The sequence below is a fragment of the Notolepis coatsorum genome (assembly GCF_963971535.1).
Source record: "Notolepis coatsorum genome assembly, chromosome: 20".
NCBI lineage: Eukaryota > Metazoa > Chordata > Actinopteri > Aulopiformes > Paralepididae > Notolepis > Notolepis coatsorum.
In genome coordinates this window covers 56,798,259-56,820,289 of record NC_140184.1, presented here as the reverse complement: position 1 = coordinate 56,820,289, position 22,031 = coordinate 56,798,259, and the positions used below count along the sequence as shown (strand labels likewise).

Genomic DNA, 22,031 nt, shown 5'->3' with positions numbered 1-22,031 from the left:
ACAAAACAATTCACTTGCCTTAACCTCTTAAACCCGGATTTTCTGAAAATCTGCCTAAAAATACATACATAAGTAAATGGAATATTGCTCCACTTCTACAAGGCCCATTTGCATATTCTTGGTATCTAGGGACATCTATGGACCTCAGTGAATGTATTCCCAGTGTCAGAAATATTGTGTCTATTACTAGGCTTGCTTAAATTCTGATGAAACAAAGGAGAATATGAATTATGATTTTTCTTTGACAGTGAATAACACCATGCTAAAAATGAACAGACATGAAAAACTGCCACTGATCTCGTTCAGTACCTTATTGAGATCATGTGTACAGTAAATCTAAGGAAATGAATAAAGGGAAGATGATTAAACAGAAGGTTTTGTAGATACAGTACTGAATTCTCCCATCCGGACCAATGCAATTTGAAATATTCAAGTCAAGTCAAGAGTCAAGAGTTTTATTTGTCACGGCATACAAGTATACAATGAAATGCGGGTGGTCTTGCCCGCAACGATGTGCAATACAGTAGTACAACATATAATAGAATCCAATAAAAACAACATTGTGCAATAAACAGGTAACATAGTGGGACATCTCGGTATCTGTACATAGTTATTTACAGAGCATGTAGGACATGCTAGGTCCTTTGGTAGTGCAATACACTGTTACTGTTGCTATACTATTTTTAAAGTGACCTTTCCTTTGTGGCCATAAGTGTGGGCGTGTGCAGCATGAGTGTGTGCCTGCTCATGTTAAAGTGGCTGCTAGTGTGCGAGCATGCACAGCGTGCGTGTCGTGTGTGTGCTCATGTGTGCTTGTGTGTGGAGAGTTCAGTGTTCTGTGGCACTCAGTGTTCATTGTTCAAGGCTCTGATGGCCTGGGGGAAGAAGCTGAGCCGAAGCCTCTCTGTCCTAGTAGCTGGGGTTCGCAGGCGTCTGCCTGACCTCAGCAGCTGGAACAGGCTGTTATTGGGGTGGTGAGGGTCTTTCATTATTCTGCAGGCTCTGGATTTGCACCTCTTGTTGTATAGAACCTGCAGGGGAGGTAGTGCAATACCCGTGGTACGCTCGGCTGAGCGCACCACTCTCTGTAGGGCCTTCTTGTCCTGTGCCGTGCTGTTTCCATACCAGACAGTGATGTTTCCAGTCAAGATGCTCTCTACAGCTCCGGAGTAGAAGGACTGGAGTATCTTCCCCGACTCTGAACTTCCTTAACTGTCTCAGGTGGTAGAGGCGCTGCTTCGCCTTTTTTACGACTGTGTCTATGTGTGTTGACCATGTCAGATCCTCTGAGATGTGGACCCCCAGGTACTTAAAGCTGCTCACCCTGTCCACGGTAGCCCTGTTTATCATCAGTGGTGTGTGTGTCTCCTGCTGTCCTCTCCTATAATCCATGATCAGCTCCTTGGTTTTACCAATGTTCAGGAGCAGGCTGTTGTCCTGGCACCAGCGTTCCAGTACCTCAACCTCCTCCCGGTAGGCCTTCTCGTCGTTGTCCAAGATCAGCCCCACCACCACTGTGTCGTCTGCAAACTTCACTATGGAGTTGGAGCTGAACTTGGCCACACAATCGTGTGTGTAGAGTGAGTACAGCAGGGGGCTCAGAACACAGCCCTGTGGGGACCCGATGCTCCGGGTGATGGTGTTGGAGGTCTGACCCCCCACCCTGACCGCCTGGGGTCTTTCACTCAGAAAGTCCAGTACCCAGGTGCTCAGGGCGGAGCTCAGACCCAGCTCGATCAGCTTGTCCACCAGTCTGGTGGGGACTATGGTGTTGAACGCTGAGCTGTAGTCAATGAACAACAGTCTCACATAGCCCCCCTTCTGGCGGTCAAGGTGAGAGAGGGTGCTGTGCAGTACCTGGGAGACCGCGTCGTCAGTGGACCTGTTTGTCCTGTATGCAAATTGCATAGGGTCCATATCACTGGGGAGGGAGGCACAAATGTGATCCTTGACCAGCCTCTCGAAACATTTCATGACCACAGAGGTGAGTGCCACCGGTCTGTAGTCATTGAGACATGTTGGGGCGGGTTTCAACGGTACAGGGATGATGGTAGACATCTTGAAGCAGGCAGGGACCACTGACTCCGCCAGGGATTGATTAAATATGGCGGTGAACACAGGGGCTAGCTGGTTGGCACAGGACTTAAGTATGCGTCCTGTTATACCATCTGGGCCAGCCGCTTTCCTGGTGTTCACCTGCATAAATGCTCTTCTCACACTGTGTTCCGACAACGAGAGAGCGTCCCCGCCCCCCCGTGGTTGCCCCCCCTCCACTACAGCCGGCGCGCCAGTGACGTCACTAGCCGTTGAGCCAGCGGCGCCACCGTCTACACCAAACCGAGCGTAGAAAGAGTTGAGTTTGTCCGCGAGAGAGGCGTCGTCGCTCCCCATTGATTATTGTAGAATATAGAATAACAGGCTTATAAATTACCTTATTATAGCCAATTCGCACATTTATGGATTGTGCCAAATCTTATATTTCAAATGCCTGAGTTCAATTTGGATTTAGTATCACCAGGCGTGCATAAGAACAGATAATGAAATCTACTGTATGTACAGTCGCTTTTTTATTTTTGCCAGGGTGCCACCATTTTGAAACTAATTTCAAATCTAATTGTTGCTACATGCTAGAAATAGGGGAGACAAACTAACTGCGCTCCCATATATGCCAATAACGTTAAGTTTTGTGGTTTATTATCGCGAGTAATAAGAGATATTAAAAAAATGCATACAGAAGTAATTAGCTTGAAACATAAGAGGCCTTTGGGAAGTGTTATTCGTAAAAATTCCCGACATTAAATTTGTCCAAAATGGTCGGCTTTCGCGACCAAAACAATAGTAAAACGAAAACGAAAATCTATCTAATAACACTTTAACCTATTGGTAAACTAACGTATTGATGATAATATACATTGTAACTGCTGTTGTGACATGGTTATGATGTTTATACTTGAAATACGTTTGAAAAATAAAATGTATGACGTGATGTCATTTGCGGTCCACCGATGGACTGCACGGGTGGAAGAGGGTAACAATAAGGGAGAGGTTTGGCAACACTGGGACCAGCACTGGGAATACAGATAGGTCCCAATCGCTGTTTCCTCTCAGCTTGACTAGACTCACAACACATCTCCACCTTGAGATGCTGAACCTATAGACGTGGCCTCTCTCTACCTGGGCTCATCTGGAGAGTCGTCCTGGACAAGGCCATTGGACTGAGCTGGGCTGTGGGCAGGGCTATTCTCCGGACTGACTTCCTCCTTGGCACCATTTTGCGCCGGTAGCTCCAGGCAGGCCCTGAGACCCTCCCACTGCTGCGCTGCATTACGGATGGCCAGACGCCTCTTCTCCTGAAGTCACACGCACATATGCACAAATACAAGCACATGCACACACACACACACATAGGACAGAGCAGGTGTCAGGTGACAATACTCCATAGCAGAGCACACATAGGCGTTATGAAATCTCTCTCTCTCTCTGGCCATAGACAATGAGCCACTTGCCTTGCTCGTCCCTGAGGAGTCCTGAGGCTTGAGTCCAGTGGATGTGACGCTGTGCTGCTGAGGTGGATTATGTGCAGGACTCTATGAAGACAAATACACACACACACACACACACACACACACACACACACACAACATGTTACTCTGCCTTACTGAGAGGGCTGTACTGAATCTTCATTGCAAACATAACAAATTTACATAAAACTACAATGCAAGCTGTCTCTGTCTGGAAAGGAGCAGAGTTATATCTCATTACTGGCTATCGCGTCTCGCTCTGCCATATTGAGATAACCTCTTATCTCCACGCACCTAGCGTGCACGCAAAACGCACCCACTTGCACGTGACCAGGCCACTCCCATGCGTCTCCCTATATGATGCCGGAAATGGTCATGCTCACCCTTCCTCATTTAGTTTCCAAAACGCAGAAGTAGCAGTGCACTTCGTGAACTGGTTGTTATGAAGCGTAAGGAGAAATTACACAATGTTGGGTATTCGCCAGAAGTTCACCAGCCCCCGGAACCTTCTCGGCACATCCTAACAGCGCAGCGGTCCTGTCCTGGGTTTTCCTCGTCTCATGACAGCGGAACGAGGGACGTCGCGCGACGGTTAGCAGTCGAGCTAAGTCGCGCACAGGTAGGGCCTGCGCTAGCAGGCGTTGGTACTGGCATGGGTAATACTTCTCGGTGTCTCGTGAGACGACCGGGTGATGTATTGACGCGGGGGGTGGGATATTTGGATGAACGTGGTCTTCGTGACACACTGTTTGATGTTTTTCCAAGTATCCTAGCGCGCAGCTAATGCTAATGCTAAGATGTTTGGGGCTCCATTCTCATGTACCCCGCAGGGGTTGTCACCACTTTTCCCTCCTCTTAACCGTTTCATTGCTGAAGGTCAATCGGTGTCTGATGTTGAGGGTTTTGCTGAGGCTTTTTTACCCTTTACACGGGTGGATGGGCTGACGACGGGCCTCAGGACAGGTGTGCCGTGCTTGGAGAAGCAGGTAGCATCGGTCCTTTGCCCCGGCATCCCACCCGGTATCCCACCCGGAAGCCGACGCCGGAGGGCGAGTCGGCCCGGCAGATGGCTGAGCTTATATCGCCGCAGGACGGAATTTAGCAGCAACCAATAACATTGCTCAATTGGCTGCTTTTCTGTCCAAAATGGTGTCGGGTGGTGGGGCCTTAGGGCCAGCCGACGTCAAAAATATTGCACGGATTTTTGAGGTTATACAGCTTTTGACTCAGCCGCAAGCTATAACCGTAGGGAGGGCTAGGATGCTGTCAACACTTGTTCACAGGCATCTTTGGTTGGAGCAATCTCCCCTTGAGGAGGAGACTTCCCCTCCTTAGGGCTCCCCTCTCCGCAGATGGACTTTTTGGTCTGTCCGCAGGGGCGCAGGCGATATTTGACCTGGGCTCCACACCGCGCAGCCAGAGGTGAGAGCACGGCCTCGCCAGCGGCTGCGGCGAGGCCCCCGGCCAGCGGCCATGTTTCCCCCGCCTGAGATACCCTGAGCACAAAGAAAACAGGTGATCATAAGGCCGACAGCCTCGGCGGCCGAGGGATCGGCTACATTAGATGAGCACGCCCTAAAAAAACGTTGCCATCTAGCTGTGTCTAGCACGCTTTCCTGTTACTCCCCCCCGCTACTCTACGGGACACAGGGCTCTGATTTGTCCCCTTTGGCTGCGGGCCGCGGCCTTCCAGTGAAGCGCAAGCGGCCCCACGTTTCGCTTCTCATGGTGACAGTTGCTAGCTAGGCCTGGGTCTGTCTATGAGAATGCTGTGCTGTCAAGCGGCTCCCACACCACAAGTCCTGCGTCTGTGTTTGGTGAGCCTGGTGTTGTATCTGTCAACGGAGCAGGGCTGTGAACTGGGAGAAGAGTACTCCTCTTCCCAGTCAACAGGTGGAGTACTTGGGCTTGGTTCTAAGCTCAAGGCCCATGAGGGAAACTCTCTCAGAGCGGTGGCGAGAGGATATTCTCGGCACGCTCAGGAGGTTCCGTCCTGGCAGGACGGTTACGCCACTGTCCGTGATGCGCCTGATCGGTATGATGGTATCTGCTCAACCTGTGGTCCCTCTTGGCCTCCTCTTCATGAGGAGGATACAGAGGTGGTTTTTCAGTATGAAAATAGACCCGGTGAGAGGCAAGTGGAAGTGACTGAAGGTTCCCGTGTCAGTACTGGGGGATCTCGACCACTGGGGGAGGCCTGGTGCCCTCACCAGCGGGATCCCCATGGGCAGCAGGCTATCACACGTCACGCCGTCACGGTCTTCACCAACGCCTCCCTCATGGGATGGGGGGGGACGAGTCGGGCCGATGCAGTAGGGGGCAGCTGGCAAGACCATGCTGCCTGGTCTGCGCTACATATCAATGTGTTGGAATTGAAGGCAGTCCTTCTGGTCCTCAAGCAGCTCTGCCATCTGGTGGTGGGCGAGCATGTGTTGATCAGGACGGACAACACGGCGTCAGTGTCGTATATAAACAGACAGGGAGGAGTGCGCTCCCTCCGTCTGCACCGGGCGGCGGTCGAGCTCTGGCTATGGGCGTCTCTCAATCTGCGCAGCCTGAGGGCTCTCCACATCCCCGGCAGGGAGAATGTGGGTGCAGATGTGATGTCGCGGGGCGGTCCTCAACCTGACGAGTGGGGACTACGTCCAGACATAGTCAGGCAGGTCTGGGACCGATTCGGGGAGGCCACGGTGGACCTGTTTGCGAGCAGACAGTCCCACCAGTGCCCCTTGTGGTTCTCGGTCAGTCGGAAGGACAACCCCCCTCTGGGGGTGGATGCGTTCTCGATGTATCCGTGGCCACCCGGGATTCTGTATGCGTTCCCCCCCATACACCTGATAGCTCAGCTGTTGGAGCGGGTACGTCGGGAGCGCAGGACTTTGATCCTGATCGCGCCGGACCGGGGCACGGCTGTGTGGTTCCCATCGTTAGGACGGGAGGGTGGACGGGACTCCCCTCCTCCCTGGCAGGGGCTTACGGCCCTCAGGGGGTGCACTTGTCGGGCCACCCGTCCGCTCTGCCCCTTATCTCAATATGGCAGCGCGAGACGTGATAGCCAGTAATGATATATAACAAAAGGTTATTCTATAACCTAGTTATATGAATACTGGCTGAGCGTCTCTCTCTTAGCGCCCTGAGGTCCCTTGGATGTTTTTCCGCTTATGGAAATCGAACTGGGAAGGGTGAGCGTGACCATTTCCGGCGTCATATAGGGAGACGCATGGGAGTGGCTTGGTCACGTGCAAGTGGGTGCATTTCTTTGTTTCGCGTGCACACTAGGTGCGTGGAGATAAGATGTTATCTCAATATGGCAGAGCGAGACGCTCAGCCAGTATTCATATAACTAGGTTATAGAATAACCTTTCGTTATGTATGCAATAAGAAACCCATAGTTGGGCAACAGTCATGGGATGTTATTGATAAATAAAATATATTTAATTGACAAATCTGTGATTTTTTTTTAAATAAAGTGTAAATGAAACACAATGGAAGGGACCTTAATCTAGTGCTTCTTAAAGGTCCAAAGCACAATTGTGAATATCATTGTGATGCCAAAGATGTCTGATATAATTTCCCAGAAAACAATTCATAGAAACAGGAGATGGGAAAAAAGCATTGTCTGAAAACGTCAACTGATAATCTAAAGACTAACGTTAAAGAGTCCACTAAGAGAGCAGCACCAGCTGTGGCTGTTTGTTCTGCTGGTGTTTGCTGCAGCCCGGGGATCATACAGTAGAACTGGCTGCAGTAACAGTAGCAGTACCATCCACACCCTGCTGCCTATAACAATGCTGCTCTCTCTGTCCTGTGTGTGTGTGTGTGTGTGTGTGTGTGTGTGTGTGTGTGTGTGTGTGTGTGTGTGTGTGTGTGTGTGTGTGTGTGTGTGTGTGTGTGCGTGCGTGCGTGTGTGTGTGTGTGTGTGTGTGTGTGTGTGTGTGTGTGTGTGTGTGTGTGTGTGTGTGTGTGTGTGTGGTTTAGTTTTGACTCTCAGGTATGGAATGTACCACTCCTATCCAGGGGGGGGGGGGGGGGGGGTTGGGTTGAGCGGAGCTGGTAACCATCCATATTGGAGCCCCATACAGTACTGTGACACAAACCTGCGCAGCAGCATTCAACATATCATTTCCTCACCAGGGATTGGGGGTTGGATTACACAGAGTTATTCAGTCTTGCTGCAGAAACCCCCCAGTCTATATCTCTTTGTGATAGAAAGAGCACTACTGACCGCAGCACAGAGGCAGGCGAAACACACGTGTGCACTCTTTCTCTCACACACACACACACACACACACACACACACACACACACACACACACACACACACACACACACACACACACACACACACACACACACACACACACACACACACACACACACACACACACACACACACACACACACACACACACACACACACACACACACACACACACACACACACACACACACACACACACACACACACAGTAGTAGATTATACTTGTGGCCATACATCTATGTTCTCTGGCAGTTCGGGAGATTGCTTCATGTTGCGATCAAAGTCTTTTTGGACCGGTTTGATTATATCATATTCCCTAAGATCTGCTGTTTCCCCGTCAAAGCAAAAAGAGAAAAAACACAAACAGAGAAACGTTTAAAGGGGAGTGAAATAGGTGGGTTTCAGACGTGGGGGAGTTCATGGCCTGAAATTCTGCAAAGCAAAAAAGGAATTAAGTGGAACATTTGTTGTCTTTTGAAAACATAACAGATGGAGGAAGCCAAGAAGCTGAGGGGAGAGAGAGAGAGAGAGAGAGAGAGAGAGAGAGAGAGAGAGAGAGAGAGAGAGAGAGAGAGAGAGAGAGAGAGAGAGAGAGAGAGAGAAGCCTTCATCCAGCTAGGAGGGGTTTCGCTCTCTACCACATAACTAGAATGCCCTCATTGATCTGCCTGCGCTTTGGTGCTTAACGCAGAACAGATGCATCGCCTGTAAGACGACTGAGGCGCCCACAGTGTATTTAAAGTAGTCAAGTATGTATAGTAGCCATTAGGGACGGCATTCAGAGTATATACTAGGGGGGTGTTTAGTTACTGTGTTTAATTATGTGTTCATGACACAAATTAATTGATACTGTAGGTTAGAATCCAAAAGTGCACTTACTGTAGTGGCCATCTAAAAACAACATGCTTGTTAATCTCACAACTCATTATGCAACTAGAAAGGTGTGCTCAGTAGAGCAAATATATCCACCAGGTGGCACACATTCCCCCCCTCTCTCTCTCTCTCTCTCTGAACAAACACGTTTACAATATTTAACAAATGCAGACTATTACACCATTAAATATGTGCACATTTATGGATGCAATCAGGCAAAATGCTAGCTGCTACCAGCCATCACCACCAGGCTGGAGTTCGCCTCGCCTTTCACATCACTGCCGTTGGCGAAAGCAGGATGAGGCGAGAGCGTAGATTTCGCTGTGTATCATTTAATCATTTATCATTTAACATTTGAAAGGCATACATTGTTGTCATACAGAAGTACAGAATACTTTTATCCAAAATGCTTCTTACTGTTACACTGTTAGAGACTGTGCTAGACAAATGAATGACTAATTCGGTCAGAAATAACGTAACTAATAACGTTAGTAAGCACTGCTTATATGCTTATTATGTCTGCGGGGTACAGTAAACGTTTCTCCCGGTACATTCTGAAGAGCACACCGCTGTATGTTGGAGAACCAGCGGTCTTCCGCTCCTCCTCACTCGAGTGAGAGCAAAGCCGATGCTCTCATTAATCTGTTTCCACAGAGCTCAGTTTTTTCTCATAGTTCCAATATGGTAGTTTGGCAGTGTAAATTGTGTGCAGCTTCTTTGACTTCTAGAATACAGTTATTTAAACACTACAGACTGCAACACAGCCACTTTTCCAGAGTAGGTCCTCTTCCATGCCTCTATACTGATTGTATCTGTAAATTTAAGACGTTAAATGCATTGAGTACTCATTTGTCAAGATATCATACTGCACAACTTAGCAGTAGACCAGAACAGAGTCAGAGCCCTGTGGTAATAAAATGCCCTTTGTGCGCATTTCGGGAACCCTTTTCTGAATCAATTTTCTTAAGTCATCTCAGAAAGCATTTAAAAAATCATGAAACAGTGACATGCCCATATAAGGATTGTAGCTATAGCACAAATGTTTACTCTTCATTCAATTGCCATAAAAGCAGAGAACACCAATTAAGTCTTGCATCAGACTTAAAAGCTGTCGTTGTTGAGGATCCCCAAGACAGGATTTCTGAGGTCACTAGTGATTTGCATGAAGAATGTCCAGGCCAGAGCATAGAAGTGGTGGATGATGATCAATGTGACACTGACAATCTAAGAAATCAACTTAAAATGAACGTATCTTCCTTGATCCTAAAGATGCAGGCTATCCTCCATGTCTCAAACATAGCTATTCAAGAAATAGTAGACCACTTGAATCAGGTCTTCTCCTTATCTCAGCCATTGATCAAGGAGGCAGTTAATGACATATTGCAGAGAAATGGTCACAATATTGCAGAACCTACACTGGATGAAGTTGTTGGCGCTGTCATGAACTGCAATGTTCTGTCTACATCTACCTCTGAAGGTGCAGAGTTGTGTTCAACCAAGCGCAGAAAAAGCTTTATGGAGCGCAACTATCCATGTGTAATGCCAGTAGAGTATCAGCAACCAGGACATACCAGCATGTATGTTCCCATCCTTTCAATGATTCAAGAGTTGTTTAAAAACACAGACATCATTGACAAGATTACAGAACCAAATACTACATCTGGTCAATATGTGTCATGCTCTGATGGCTCCCATTTCCTTGAAAATGAGTTACTGTCAACAGGGAATCTCATCCTACCACTTCAGCTATATATAGATGATCTGGAAATTGCCAATCCGCTTGGCACATCACGTAAAATTCACAAACTTTGTGCTATATATTGGGTCCTCGCCAATGTGCCACCAAAATACCGATCAGCATTACACGCTATACAGCTGGCAATGCTGGTAAAAGTGACAGACCTCCGTAGGTATGGATATGCAGCTGTACTTGCTCCATTGCTGCGTGATGTTCATACTCTGGAACAAGATGGTGTTTTCATTGAAAGAGTTGGTCAGAATGTCAAAGGCACAATCTGGTGTGTTTCTGCCAACAATCTGGGCGCTCATGGATTCGGTGGCTTTGTGGAGTCATTTAGAGCAGGCTATGTTTGCAGATTCTGTCTGGCCACAAGTGAACAGTTTCAAACAACTGAAGTCAGAGAGGGAGAGTTTTCTCAGAGAACCAAAGTCAGCCATGATCTGCATGTACAAACTGCACATGACACTTCGAGCAGCCATTTTGGTGTTAAAGGTGGCTGTGTCTTACGTGAATCCCTGAATTACTTTCATACAATCACAGGGTTTCCTCCAGATATACTTCACAATCTTCTGGAAGGTATGGTTCCCGTGGAGATTTCTCTCTGTGGTAAAGAGATGATTCGGCGAAAGTACTTCACTTTAGAGTATTTGAACCAAAAGATTGCATCATTCCCGTATCAGCATGCTGATAAAGTGGATAGACCTCACCCAATTCCCCAAACATTTGTTTCTCGAGGAACAATAGGAGGCAATGGGCATGAAAATGCCACTCTGCTCCGACTGCTTCCATTACTTGTAGGCAGTGTAGTACCAGCGGGTGATGCAGCATGGGCAGTTTTGATGGAGCTGAAAGAGGTGCTAGAGTTAGCATTGTGCCCATCATATACTGATGAAACCTTAGACTATTTTCAGTGCAAAATCAGTGATCATAGACAGGTACTATTAGAGGTTTTCCCTGCAGTTAGACTCCGTCCTAAACATCACTTTGTGGAGCATTATCCCGCTCTAGTTAAGTGCTTCGGACCCCTGCTGCATGTTTGGACCATGCGATTTGAGGCCAAGCACCGCTTTTTCAAAAGAGTGGTGCATGACACTCAAAACTTCAAAAATATCTTGAAGACGATGGCAATCAGACACCAACACATGATGGCATATCATCTTGCTTCACCATCATATTTCAAGCCAAAAACCCAGGCATCCAGGGTTGACTCTGTTCTGGTTTCATCTCTACCAGCAGTAGCTCAGGTACACATTAGAGGACACACAGTTAGTGACACAATCTACCAGACATCAAAGGTAACCATTGATGGCACAGACTATGTCTGTGGAATGTTTCTCTCCATCAGAGTCAGTGGTGGACTGTCTACATTTAGCCAAATAGAACACATCTACCTTGTGAATAACGAGGTTTCTTTTCTGTGTCGAGACTATGACTCCTGGTATATAGAACATCTTAGGTCCTATGAGCTGTCAACCACACAACCACATCTGTCCATCTACCTACAGTCTGGTCTCAACGATACTGTAGAGGCAGAAACCGACTTGGTGGATTTATATATTATTATATTATTATTATATATATATATTATATTATATATATATATATTAGAACCATGCACTGAACCATTTATATATATATATTATATTATATATATATATATATTAGAACCATGCACTGAACCATTTATGTTTGGACACTAGGGGGCTCACCACCCAATAACTATAAATAGCCAAGGTGATCAATGGAATCTTGTGCACCTGCCGAGGTTTTACCTTCAAACGCTACTGTCTCACTGTTGGAACTGCTACTGTCTCACTGTTGGAACTGCTACTGTCTCACTGTTGGAACTGACCACACGGAGCAATTGACGACTGTTCTGTTTAACCCTTAATTCACTATCATTTCCCCTTGGACAACAATAAACCCTGTAAACCGAACCGGCGGCAACTTTGGACATTCAATTCATTCAACATCACAACCTTGGTACAGCGTAAAAAGGCACAATAGCAGGTGCATCGTGGACGACTGTCAGCACACAGAGGAATGACAGTCGGCCACTACAAAGTTTGAAGGTAAAACCTCGGCAGGTGCACCGTGGACGACTGTCAGCACACAGAGGAATGACAGTCGGCCACTACAAAGTTTGAAGGTTCCCTCACGACAGAAGAACGTGAGTGAAAAGAAGAAAGTTTGAAAGTGTCCTCACGACAGAAGGACGTGAGTACAAAGTTTGAAGTTACCCTCACTATAGAAGGACATGTGAGTATAAAGTTGGATAACCTCCCTCACCAAGGAAAGGCGGAGGTAAGAAGATCTTTAAGTACCTCTGTTGATGAAATGGATAGTAGCGTGAAGAGCAAAAGCCTTCTGTGAAGACAAATAGTTTGAACGCTATGCTGAAATTGTTTGGTGGACGCTGCTCTATTTATGAATGGAACTGACTCGGGACATTGCTTCCTTGCAAACGCTGTGGAGAATTCTAGCGTCGGACTAATTAAATTGTGATGCTGTGGATTATAGAACGGACTATGCGCCGTATTAGAAAGTGGAACCATCACAATTAATATTGTCTGGACGTGTGGAAACTGGACACTAGATGACGCAATGAACTATGATTTAATTCCGATATATAATACAACAGTGGACAGTGCAACAGAGAATTAAATGTGGAACCATCACAATTAATATTGTATGGACGTGTGGAAACGGAATAACGTTGGCACATTGGCAACTGAATGATTACGATATTGTGGAAGGATATGGAACTGACGATGTGCCGTATCGTTTAGAAGTGGAGCCATCGTAATTAGTGTCGTCACTGAACGTGTGTAAACTGTTCTCTTGGACATTGATGTAGATGTGTGGCAAAAGCTATAACTACATTACTGCATTCATAAGCAGGAAGAAACGCAAACCCTCTTTGACGTCACGCTAAGTGAATGCAACATTCAAATTACAAAAGGATTTGAAATTGGAATTGGAAAGAATAAATAACAGAATATCTGAAGCCAAGGTGAGAAAAAGGCAAATTGCAATTAAAGAAGAAGCCGTGCTAAGAAAGGCTGAAGATGAAAAGGAAATCTTATGGGTACGCTCTAGGCTAAGAAAGGCTGAAGACGAAAATGAATGCTTGTTTATACGCATTGCCACTGTAAACTTGCTTCAGAAACAACAAAATAATTGGAAATATGAAACTGCCCTTGCCAATGTAAACCTTAAAGAGTTGAGACACAAGTTGGAAAGCAGGATAAAGAAACAACAAGGTGATACAAAATTGGAAGAGGAAAAGCTCTCAGCCGAACACGCAGCCAGGCGCGCAGCCGAGCGAGCAGCCAAGCAAGCGGCCAGGCGGGCTTCATCGATGGGAGTCTTGGCTGAGAGGCGCAACATTGTACCGGCCAATGATAATGTTTTTACTAATCACTGTGTTGATTTCAGCTCCAAGGAGTGCAAGCACAAAATACAGAGTCCAGAGTCCAGAGGAGAGGACAGCGATGAAGAAGAGGGCAGCGAGGATGAAGATGAGGATGACTATTCGAGCGCGCCTCATGTTCCCTCCAAGGAGTGGATGGTGGAGGGTGACCTGATGGGTCCTACCCAGAGACTTTCTCAGAATGAACCAGATGACAATGGTGATGTGGGCGATGAGGAAGAGGACGGCAGCGATGATGACGTCGATGATGATGATGATGATGGTGGTAAGGAGGACGTCGTCGATGATGATGATGATGAAGATGGTGGTGAGGAGGACGGCGTCGATGATGATGATGATGGTGGTGAGGAGGACGGCGTCGATGACGTCGATGATGATGATGATGGTGGTGAGGACGGCGTCGATGACGTCGATGATGAAGAAGAGGACGGCGTCGATGATGAAGAAGAGGACGACAAAGCGAGCGCGCCTCATGTTCTTATATGTAAACGTAGCTCTACTCTGCAAGGACCTGCTGAGGACAAGAGTGATGAAGGAGAGGAGGACAGTGATGAAGACGAGGAGGAGGACAGTGATAAAGAAGAGGTAGAAGAGGTGGACCAGCGGCCAAGCCATACTGCTACAAGCCATAAGACAAGATGTGCTGCCCCTGCTGGTCGAAGCCGGCATGTGCTGCCAACAACCTCTCATACCCAAGCCCCTCAGTCTCACACTGATCTACACCAAACAAGCGGAAGCAGCAACCTAGCATCAGATGATGGAGAAGACAAGGAAGCTGATGATGATGGAGCAGGGCATGGTGTTACCGGGGCCGGTGATGACCAAACACTTGCAATCATGCCAGTTTCCAAGAGAAAGAATTATAAGAGAAGACGGAGCAGGGAAACCTGGGAAAGCCGGCTGAGACTTCCTGACCGACTTACCGCCGACAGTCCTGACGACTCTGATGGAAGGTCACAACCAGTAGACATTGGCTATATGCCTATCAGAGCTATAGGGCTCTGTTGAACAATGAATAAACATTGAATAGACATATGCATATAGCCTAGCATATAAAAAAAAGGAAAAGGAAAAGAAAAAGGGCATTATGTTTTTGGCTCAAATAGATTTTGTATGTTTATAATAATAACGGAACCGGTTGTTGGACCGGAGCCTGACCAACAGCCTAATGCTTTGAAACATTTTGAATGTTATTGACTGTTACTTGACTCACTAACTGATTTGTTCTTCCCATGCTCAGGGACAACAGGTGAAAACAACAGGACCCAGTCAAGTTTCTATGTGTTTAGAACTATGATTTGAAATTGATTATTTATGAGGACATTAGCATTGACTGTAGGTTATGTCGGCTTCTTTGCCTCTTTGATGCATATATCATTTTATAATTGTGTTTTGGTGCACAATTAAGGGGCCGGTGTGTAGAGGCAGAAACCGACTTGGTGGATTTATATATTATTATATTATTATTATATATATATTATATTATATATATATATATTAGAACCATGCACTGAACCATTTATATATATATTATATTATATATATATATATATATATATATATATATATATATATATATATATATATATATATATATATATATATATATATATATATATATATATATATATATATATATATATATATTAGAACCATGCACTGAACCATTTATGTTTGGACACTAGGGGGCTCACCACCCAATAACTATAAATAGCCAAGGTGATCAATGGAATCTTGTGCACCTGCCGAGGTTTTACCTTCAAACGCTACTGTCTCACTGTTGGAACTGCTACTGTCTCACTGTTGGAACTGCTACTGTCTCACTGTTGGAACTGCTACTGTTTCACTGTTGGAACTGACCACACGGAGCAATTGACGACTGTTCTGTTTAACCCTTAATTCACTATCATTTACCCTTGGACAACAATAAACCCTGTAAACCGAACCGGCGGCAACTTTGGACATTCAATTCATTCAACATCACAACCTTGGTACAGCGTAAAAAGGCACAATAGCAGGTGCATCGTGGACGACTGTCAGCACACAGAGGAATGACAGTCGGCCACTACAGATACAGTCCCACTCTCAGCATACAAGATCGATGGTCTGCTGCTGCTGACTCCCAAGCGATTCATTCAAGTGAAACGGAACTGAGTCCAACTAATGGTGAATAGTTATTTTATTAATCAATTATTGTGTCTTTATTCACTCATTGTGTAATTGACCAGTTCATATTCTGTATACGTTTATATTCTGTATATGTTAATAATTACGCTTTCTGTGTTGTGTTTATGACTACTCCTTAGGTCCTTGAGCTGCTGTCTGTCGACCGGACCACATCTGTCCACTGTCCATCTACCTGCAGTCTGGTCTCAACGATACAGTCCCACTCTCAGCATACAAGATCGATGGTCTGCTGCTGCTGCTGACTCCCAAGCGATTCATTCAAGTGAAACGGAAGGTGAATAGTTATTTTATTAATCGATTATTGTGTCTTTATTCACTCGTTGTGTAATTGACCAGTTCATATTCTGTATAAGTTCATATTCTGTATATGTTAATAATGACGCTTTCTGTGTTGTGTTTATGACTACTCCTTAGGTCCTTGAGCTGCTGTCTGTCGACCGGACCACATCTGTCCACTGTCCATCTACCTGCAGTCTGGTCTCAACGATACAGTCCCACTCTCAGCATACAAGATCGATGGTCTGCTGCTGCTGCTGACTCCCAAGCGATTCATTCAAGTGAAACGGAAGGTGAATAGTTATTTTATTAATCGATTATTGTGTCTTTATTCACTCGTTGTGTAATTGACCAGTTCATATTCTGTATAAGTTCATATTCTGTATATGTTAATAATGACGCTTTCTGTGTTGTGTTTATGGCTACTCCTTAGGTCCTTGAGCTGCTGTCTGTCGACCGGACCACATCTGTCCACTGTCCATCTACCTGCAGTCTGGTCTCAACGATACAGTCCCACTCTCAGCATACAAGATCGATGGTCTGCTGCTGCTGCTGACTCCCAAGCGATTCATTCAAGTTTCCATAGCACAATGGCAGCTGCCTCCCCACAACCCATGATCCTTCGTGTTGTTGAGACAGACCGGGCTAGAAAATTAAAACTCAGTTCACGACCCGCCTCTGTTGATGCACTGATCAAGATTATAAAAGAACAGTTGGAAATAGACCTTGACTTCAGTTTGCTGTATGAAGATCCAGACTTTGATGGGAAACTTACTTCCCTTGATGACATTACGGAATTGCCACAAAAAGCTGTTGTGCACATTTCACTTTCGCTCGACTCCAGCTCTCTCGCATCTACTGATATACTTTCAGATATGTCATCTCCAGAACGTCTAAGCAGATGGCCTCCAGGTCCTTTTCCAGTTCCTACATTTGCATTCGATGTTGAGCTGAAACTTAGAGACGGAAACAACGAATTTGAGAAGAACAAGAGACACCTTAAGTTGACAAGAGACCTAAAGCACGACATCTTAGAAAAGCTTGCATCTACAATGTATGCTTTCAAAGCTTACCCAAGTGATAAAGAGATAGCAGTGGCTTCTGCGGCTCTTGTCGCCAAACATCCCTGCTTGAAGGAAGCAGGATCTGAGACCGGCTGCAATGGATGGAAGAACAGCATCAAATTCAAGATGGACAATTTCAGGAACAAGCTGAGACGGGCAGGATGTGAGGAGGTCACTGTAAATGCTGGAAAAAGAGGTAGAAGCAATCCTGATGGCGAACCTTCACATTCCAACATTAAAAGACCCAAGCGAGCAGAAGTAAACTTCCTACCCAACTATCCCCAAGGAGAGGATTCCTTGAGGCTTGAGCAGTTGAGGCAGACAATTGCTGAAGAAGTCAAGAAGACTGAGAAGAACCTGCCCCTCATTAGAAAGCTGATGCAGACCACATTTGCCCTGGGCCGACAGACCATAGTGAAGTCCAGCCCACCAGTGAACGAGCTCATGGACCTCTGGCCTGCTCTCAAAATGGAGTCTGAGGTAATATAGATCAGCTCTCTCTTTCCTGTGTTAACATTTGGCACATTCTGTGTGTTTTAAAGTGAAACTTGTGATTCTTAAGCCTGGTTTATATACTCTAGGCGCATCTGCGTGTGTGTTCTGTGCATCCCCGCGAGCTAGTCATCAGCGACCGATTCCGCAAAGCATGTAATGACATGGTTGACCAGAAATCCCGCCGTCATGCTCTGAAGCCCAAACCAAACAAAGTAAGAGATCCACCAAGTTGAAGTGACTAATTGATGTTGATATACTATATTGTCCTGCTGTTTTTAAATATAGGTGTATGCAGAGTTCCAGCTGATTACCAACCAGAACCTGCCCAACACATTCTACGCTGAGCTTGACCGCCATCTTCCTCGACTGATGACGTTATTCAGACAGAAGGCGTCCAAAACTGGGAACACAGCAGATGCTTTGGCTCACATTTAAAAAATCCACGATGAACAGGTGAATAGATTATTATACATGTCATAGGTCGAACCTCTGTAACATTGAACAGGTTCAATGATTCAAATGAGCTTTTGAATTTTACAATTAGTCCACCATTGTGTTTGCCATTTTTCCGATTGCATTAAAGATGTGAACATGTTATTTGTGGACATATCTGATTGGACTGTTTAAAATCCGCTTTGTTCAGTAAACATTTCCATATAATACAATTCTTTTTTTCTTCTTAATCTTACATCTTAATAGGAAATCCATGACGTTCACACCAGGCGTACCACTGTTCTCCATGCCCTGCCTGTGTATCTGCATGAGGAAGTCTCTGGATTTTTCAAAACCTGCACAGTGAGTCTGAGTGAAAATAATTTACAGTACAACTGTATATTAAGTGAACAGTTAATCAAAATGCTAAGTATCAGTCTTCCTTCCTTCCAGGTCTCCCTTGTGAAAGAGATATTTGATCTCGACGGGACTAACCTGGTTAAATAAAAATAACCTTCTCACCAAAAAAATAGTTCTAACTAAAATATAAACAACTTACAAACACAACTCCATATACTTAGCTTTGTGCTGCACTTTGTAGAAACCATGGATTTATTTGTGATTATTATGTCTCTTTCATTCCTTCAGGACACGCCTGATGAGCCAGAACTTCAGGGTGTTGCAGTGGCCCTCCTTACTGTCATCAGTGACCATGACACAAGTCCAGTTCACTACCAGCCTGTGACAATCTCTGTTGTCATTGAAAGTCACATCATGATCAGCCTCCCCAGATTTGGTGATTCCTTCCTGGTAATGTTTGGACTAATCTATGCACTACACCTCAGCTACCTAAGGGACTTACCAACACTTTTGAATTAATTCAGAAGATTTTACTAGGTCTAGAAGCTGGGAAACTGTCGCCCAGGTTGCAGACTCTCAAGAATGACTTGATGATGCAATAATTTTTTATTTTTATTTCTGTTTCTGATTTTTCAATGGATTTTCTCCCCGTCCCAATTAGTCGTTGTGCCAATTCCCCCCCCCCCTCCCCTACCTGGTGCTGTATGCATGTTCTCCTACGAGTCGGTATAAGGGCGTCCCGAGTCGATTGCACGCTTCCCCCGAGACGTGCGCCGACAGCCAGTGACGTCTTTTCACTTGGCAGCGAGGGCTCTCATTGGTGAAGTGTAACGCGTGGGAGGGCACGCTATCTCCACCAAGTCCTGCCCCGCTTAGCAAGTGCCGAGACCTGACCTGTAGGCGTCGCTGTCCACAACGCCAGATTCCCACCCGCCAGCTTCCCCACCCCCTAATACTGCCAAATTGTATTGGTGTGAACGGCCAGCCAAGCTGGTGACAACGCAGGGAGTTGGATTCGAACACGCGAATCCAGTGTCTCCAGCGTTGGTGACGAACGCAATCTCCGCTACGCCACCTGACCGCTCTTGCATTAAACTTTTGAAGGTATTATTTTGACATGACAAGGAAATTAATACCTCACCCCACATCCTTCTTTCAGATGAGTTTCTATTCCTTACTGTCATCAGTGATCATGACACAAGTCCAGTTCACTACCAGCCTGTGACAATCTCTATTGTCATTGAAAGTCATATCATGATCAGCCTCCCCAGATTTGGTGATTCCTTCCTGTAATGTTTGGACTAATCTATGCACTACCCCAAAGCACTTACAAACACCTCAAAAGTGTGTCTATAGAAACTCATCTGAAATGTCTTGTCATGTCAAAATAATACCTTCAAAAGTTGCTGTACTACTTTGCAGATGTTCACCCAATAGGTCCAAACTACTCAATGTACCTTGTTCTTTATTTTTTATGTAATATGTTTACATTTGAGAGTTTTACAGTTAGAATTTTCTTAACCGTCTATATAGCATTATTGTAATTTCATCCAAGTAAGTTTTAGAGTTGAAAGAGTTGATCAGAATCTCAAAGGCAACATCCAAGTCCCAAACGTTTGTTTCTCGAGGAACAATAGGAGGCAATGGGCATAAATGCCACTCTGCTCTGACTGCTTCCATTGCTTGTAGGCAGTGGTAGAGTTAGTGTTCTCAGTACAGAGTACAAGGCGATATACCAGGAGTCATAAACACAACACAGAAGCGTCATTATTAACATATACAGAATATGAACTTATACAGAATATGAACTGGTCAATTACACAACGAGTGAATAAAGACACAATAATTGATTAATAAAATAACTATTCACCATTAGCTGGACTCAGTTCCGTTTCACTTTAATGAATCGCTTGGGAGTCAGCAGCAGCAGACCATCGATCTTGTATGCTGAGAGTGGGACTGTATCGTTGAGACCTTGTAGGCAGTATAGTTAGTGTACTGTATAGTGTTCTCAGTACAGAGTACTGTAGTGTTATATAGTTATCATTCTGCAAACATAGCCTGCTCTAAATGACGGATGGTGCCTCTGACATTCTGACTAACTCTTTCAATGAAAACACCATCTTGTTCCATGATATAGAACATCATGGAGCAAGTACAGCTGCATTTCCATATGTAGGTATGTGCACTATTAACAGTATTGCCAGCTGTATAGCGTGTAATGTGGATTGGTATTTTGGTTCCACATTGGCAGGACCCAATATACAGCACAACGTTTGTGAATTTTACATGTGCCAAGCGGATTGACAATTTTCAGATAATCTATACATTTTATTCTGTACTGTACATAGATACACTGTGTTATCCCAATGGTCACAATAGTCAACATGTTTGCTCATTCTATGACCACACTATACAAATTTGAGTAATTCAGCCAGGATGTAAACAGCTCTGGTTATGTGCACTGCACATATTGAGACCCTTTATTATTTCAATATTTGCTGGAAATACATTGATACATCATTCAGTAACATTTTCAGAGCCTTATAACAAACATTATTACACTATTGTGACCAGTGGGATTAAATGTGTAATATACATTACATTTTATGTACATGTTATAACATGCATGTATTTATTTCTATATATATTTTCAGATAATCTATACATTTTATTCTGTACTGTACATAGATACACTGTGTTATCCCAATGGTCACAATAGTTGCCGTCAACATGTTTGCTCATTCTATGACCACACTATACAAATTTGAGTAATTCAGCCAGGATGTAAACAGCTCTGGTCATGTGCACTGCACATATTGAGACCCTTTATTATTTCAATATTTGCTGGAAATACATTGATACATCATTCAGTAACATTTTCAGAGCCTTATAACAAACATTATTACACTATTGTGACCAGTGGGATTCAATGTGTAATATACATTACATTTTATGTACATGTTATAACATGCATGTATTTATTTTCTATATATATTTTCTATATATATTTTCAGATAATCTATAAATTTTATTCTGTACTGTACATAGATACACTGTGTTATCCCAACGGTCACAATAGTTGCCGTCAACATGTTTGCTCATTCTATGACCACACTATACAAATTTGAGTAATTCAGCCAGGATGTAAACAGCTCTGGTCATGTGCACTGCACATATTGAGACCCTTTATTATTTCAATATTTGCTGGAAATACATTGATACATCATTCAGTAACATTTTCAGAGCCGTATAACAAACATTATTACACTATTGTGACCAGTGGGATTAAATGTGTAATATACATTACATTTTATGTACATGTTATAACATGCATGTATTTATTTTCTATATATATTTTCTATATATATTTTCAGATAATCTATAC

The 22,031-nt window shown here is 44.8% G+C and overlaps 1 protein-coding gene across 1 annotated transcript in view; it reads right to left on the bottom strand.

Moving 5' to 3' along the window:
• lrrc49 (leucine rich repeat containing 49) overlaps positions 1-22,031 on the bottom strand; it is a gene marked incomplete at both ends in the record, with an annotated part of 262,827 nt that overhangs the window by 115,945 nt on the left and 124,851 nt on the right. Inside the window, 2 exons of the mRNA XM_084337119.1 lie at positions 3,175-3,350; positions 3,507-3,587. Of these exons, the coding sequence (XP_084193245.1) occupies positions 3,175-3,350; positions 3,507-3,587 (257 nt within the window). The remainder of the gene's footprint in view (positions 1-3,174; positions 3,351-3,506; positions 3,588-22,031) is intronic.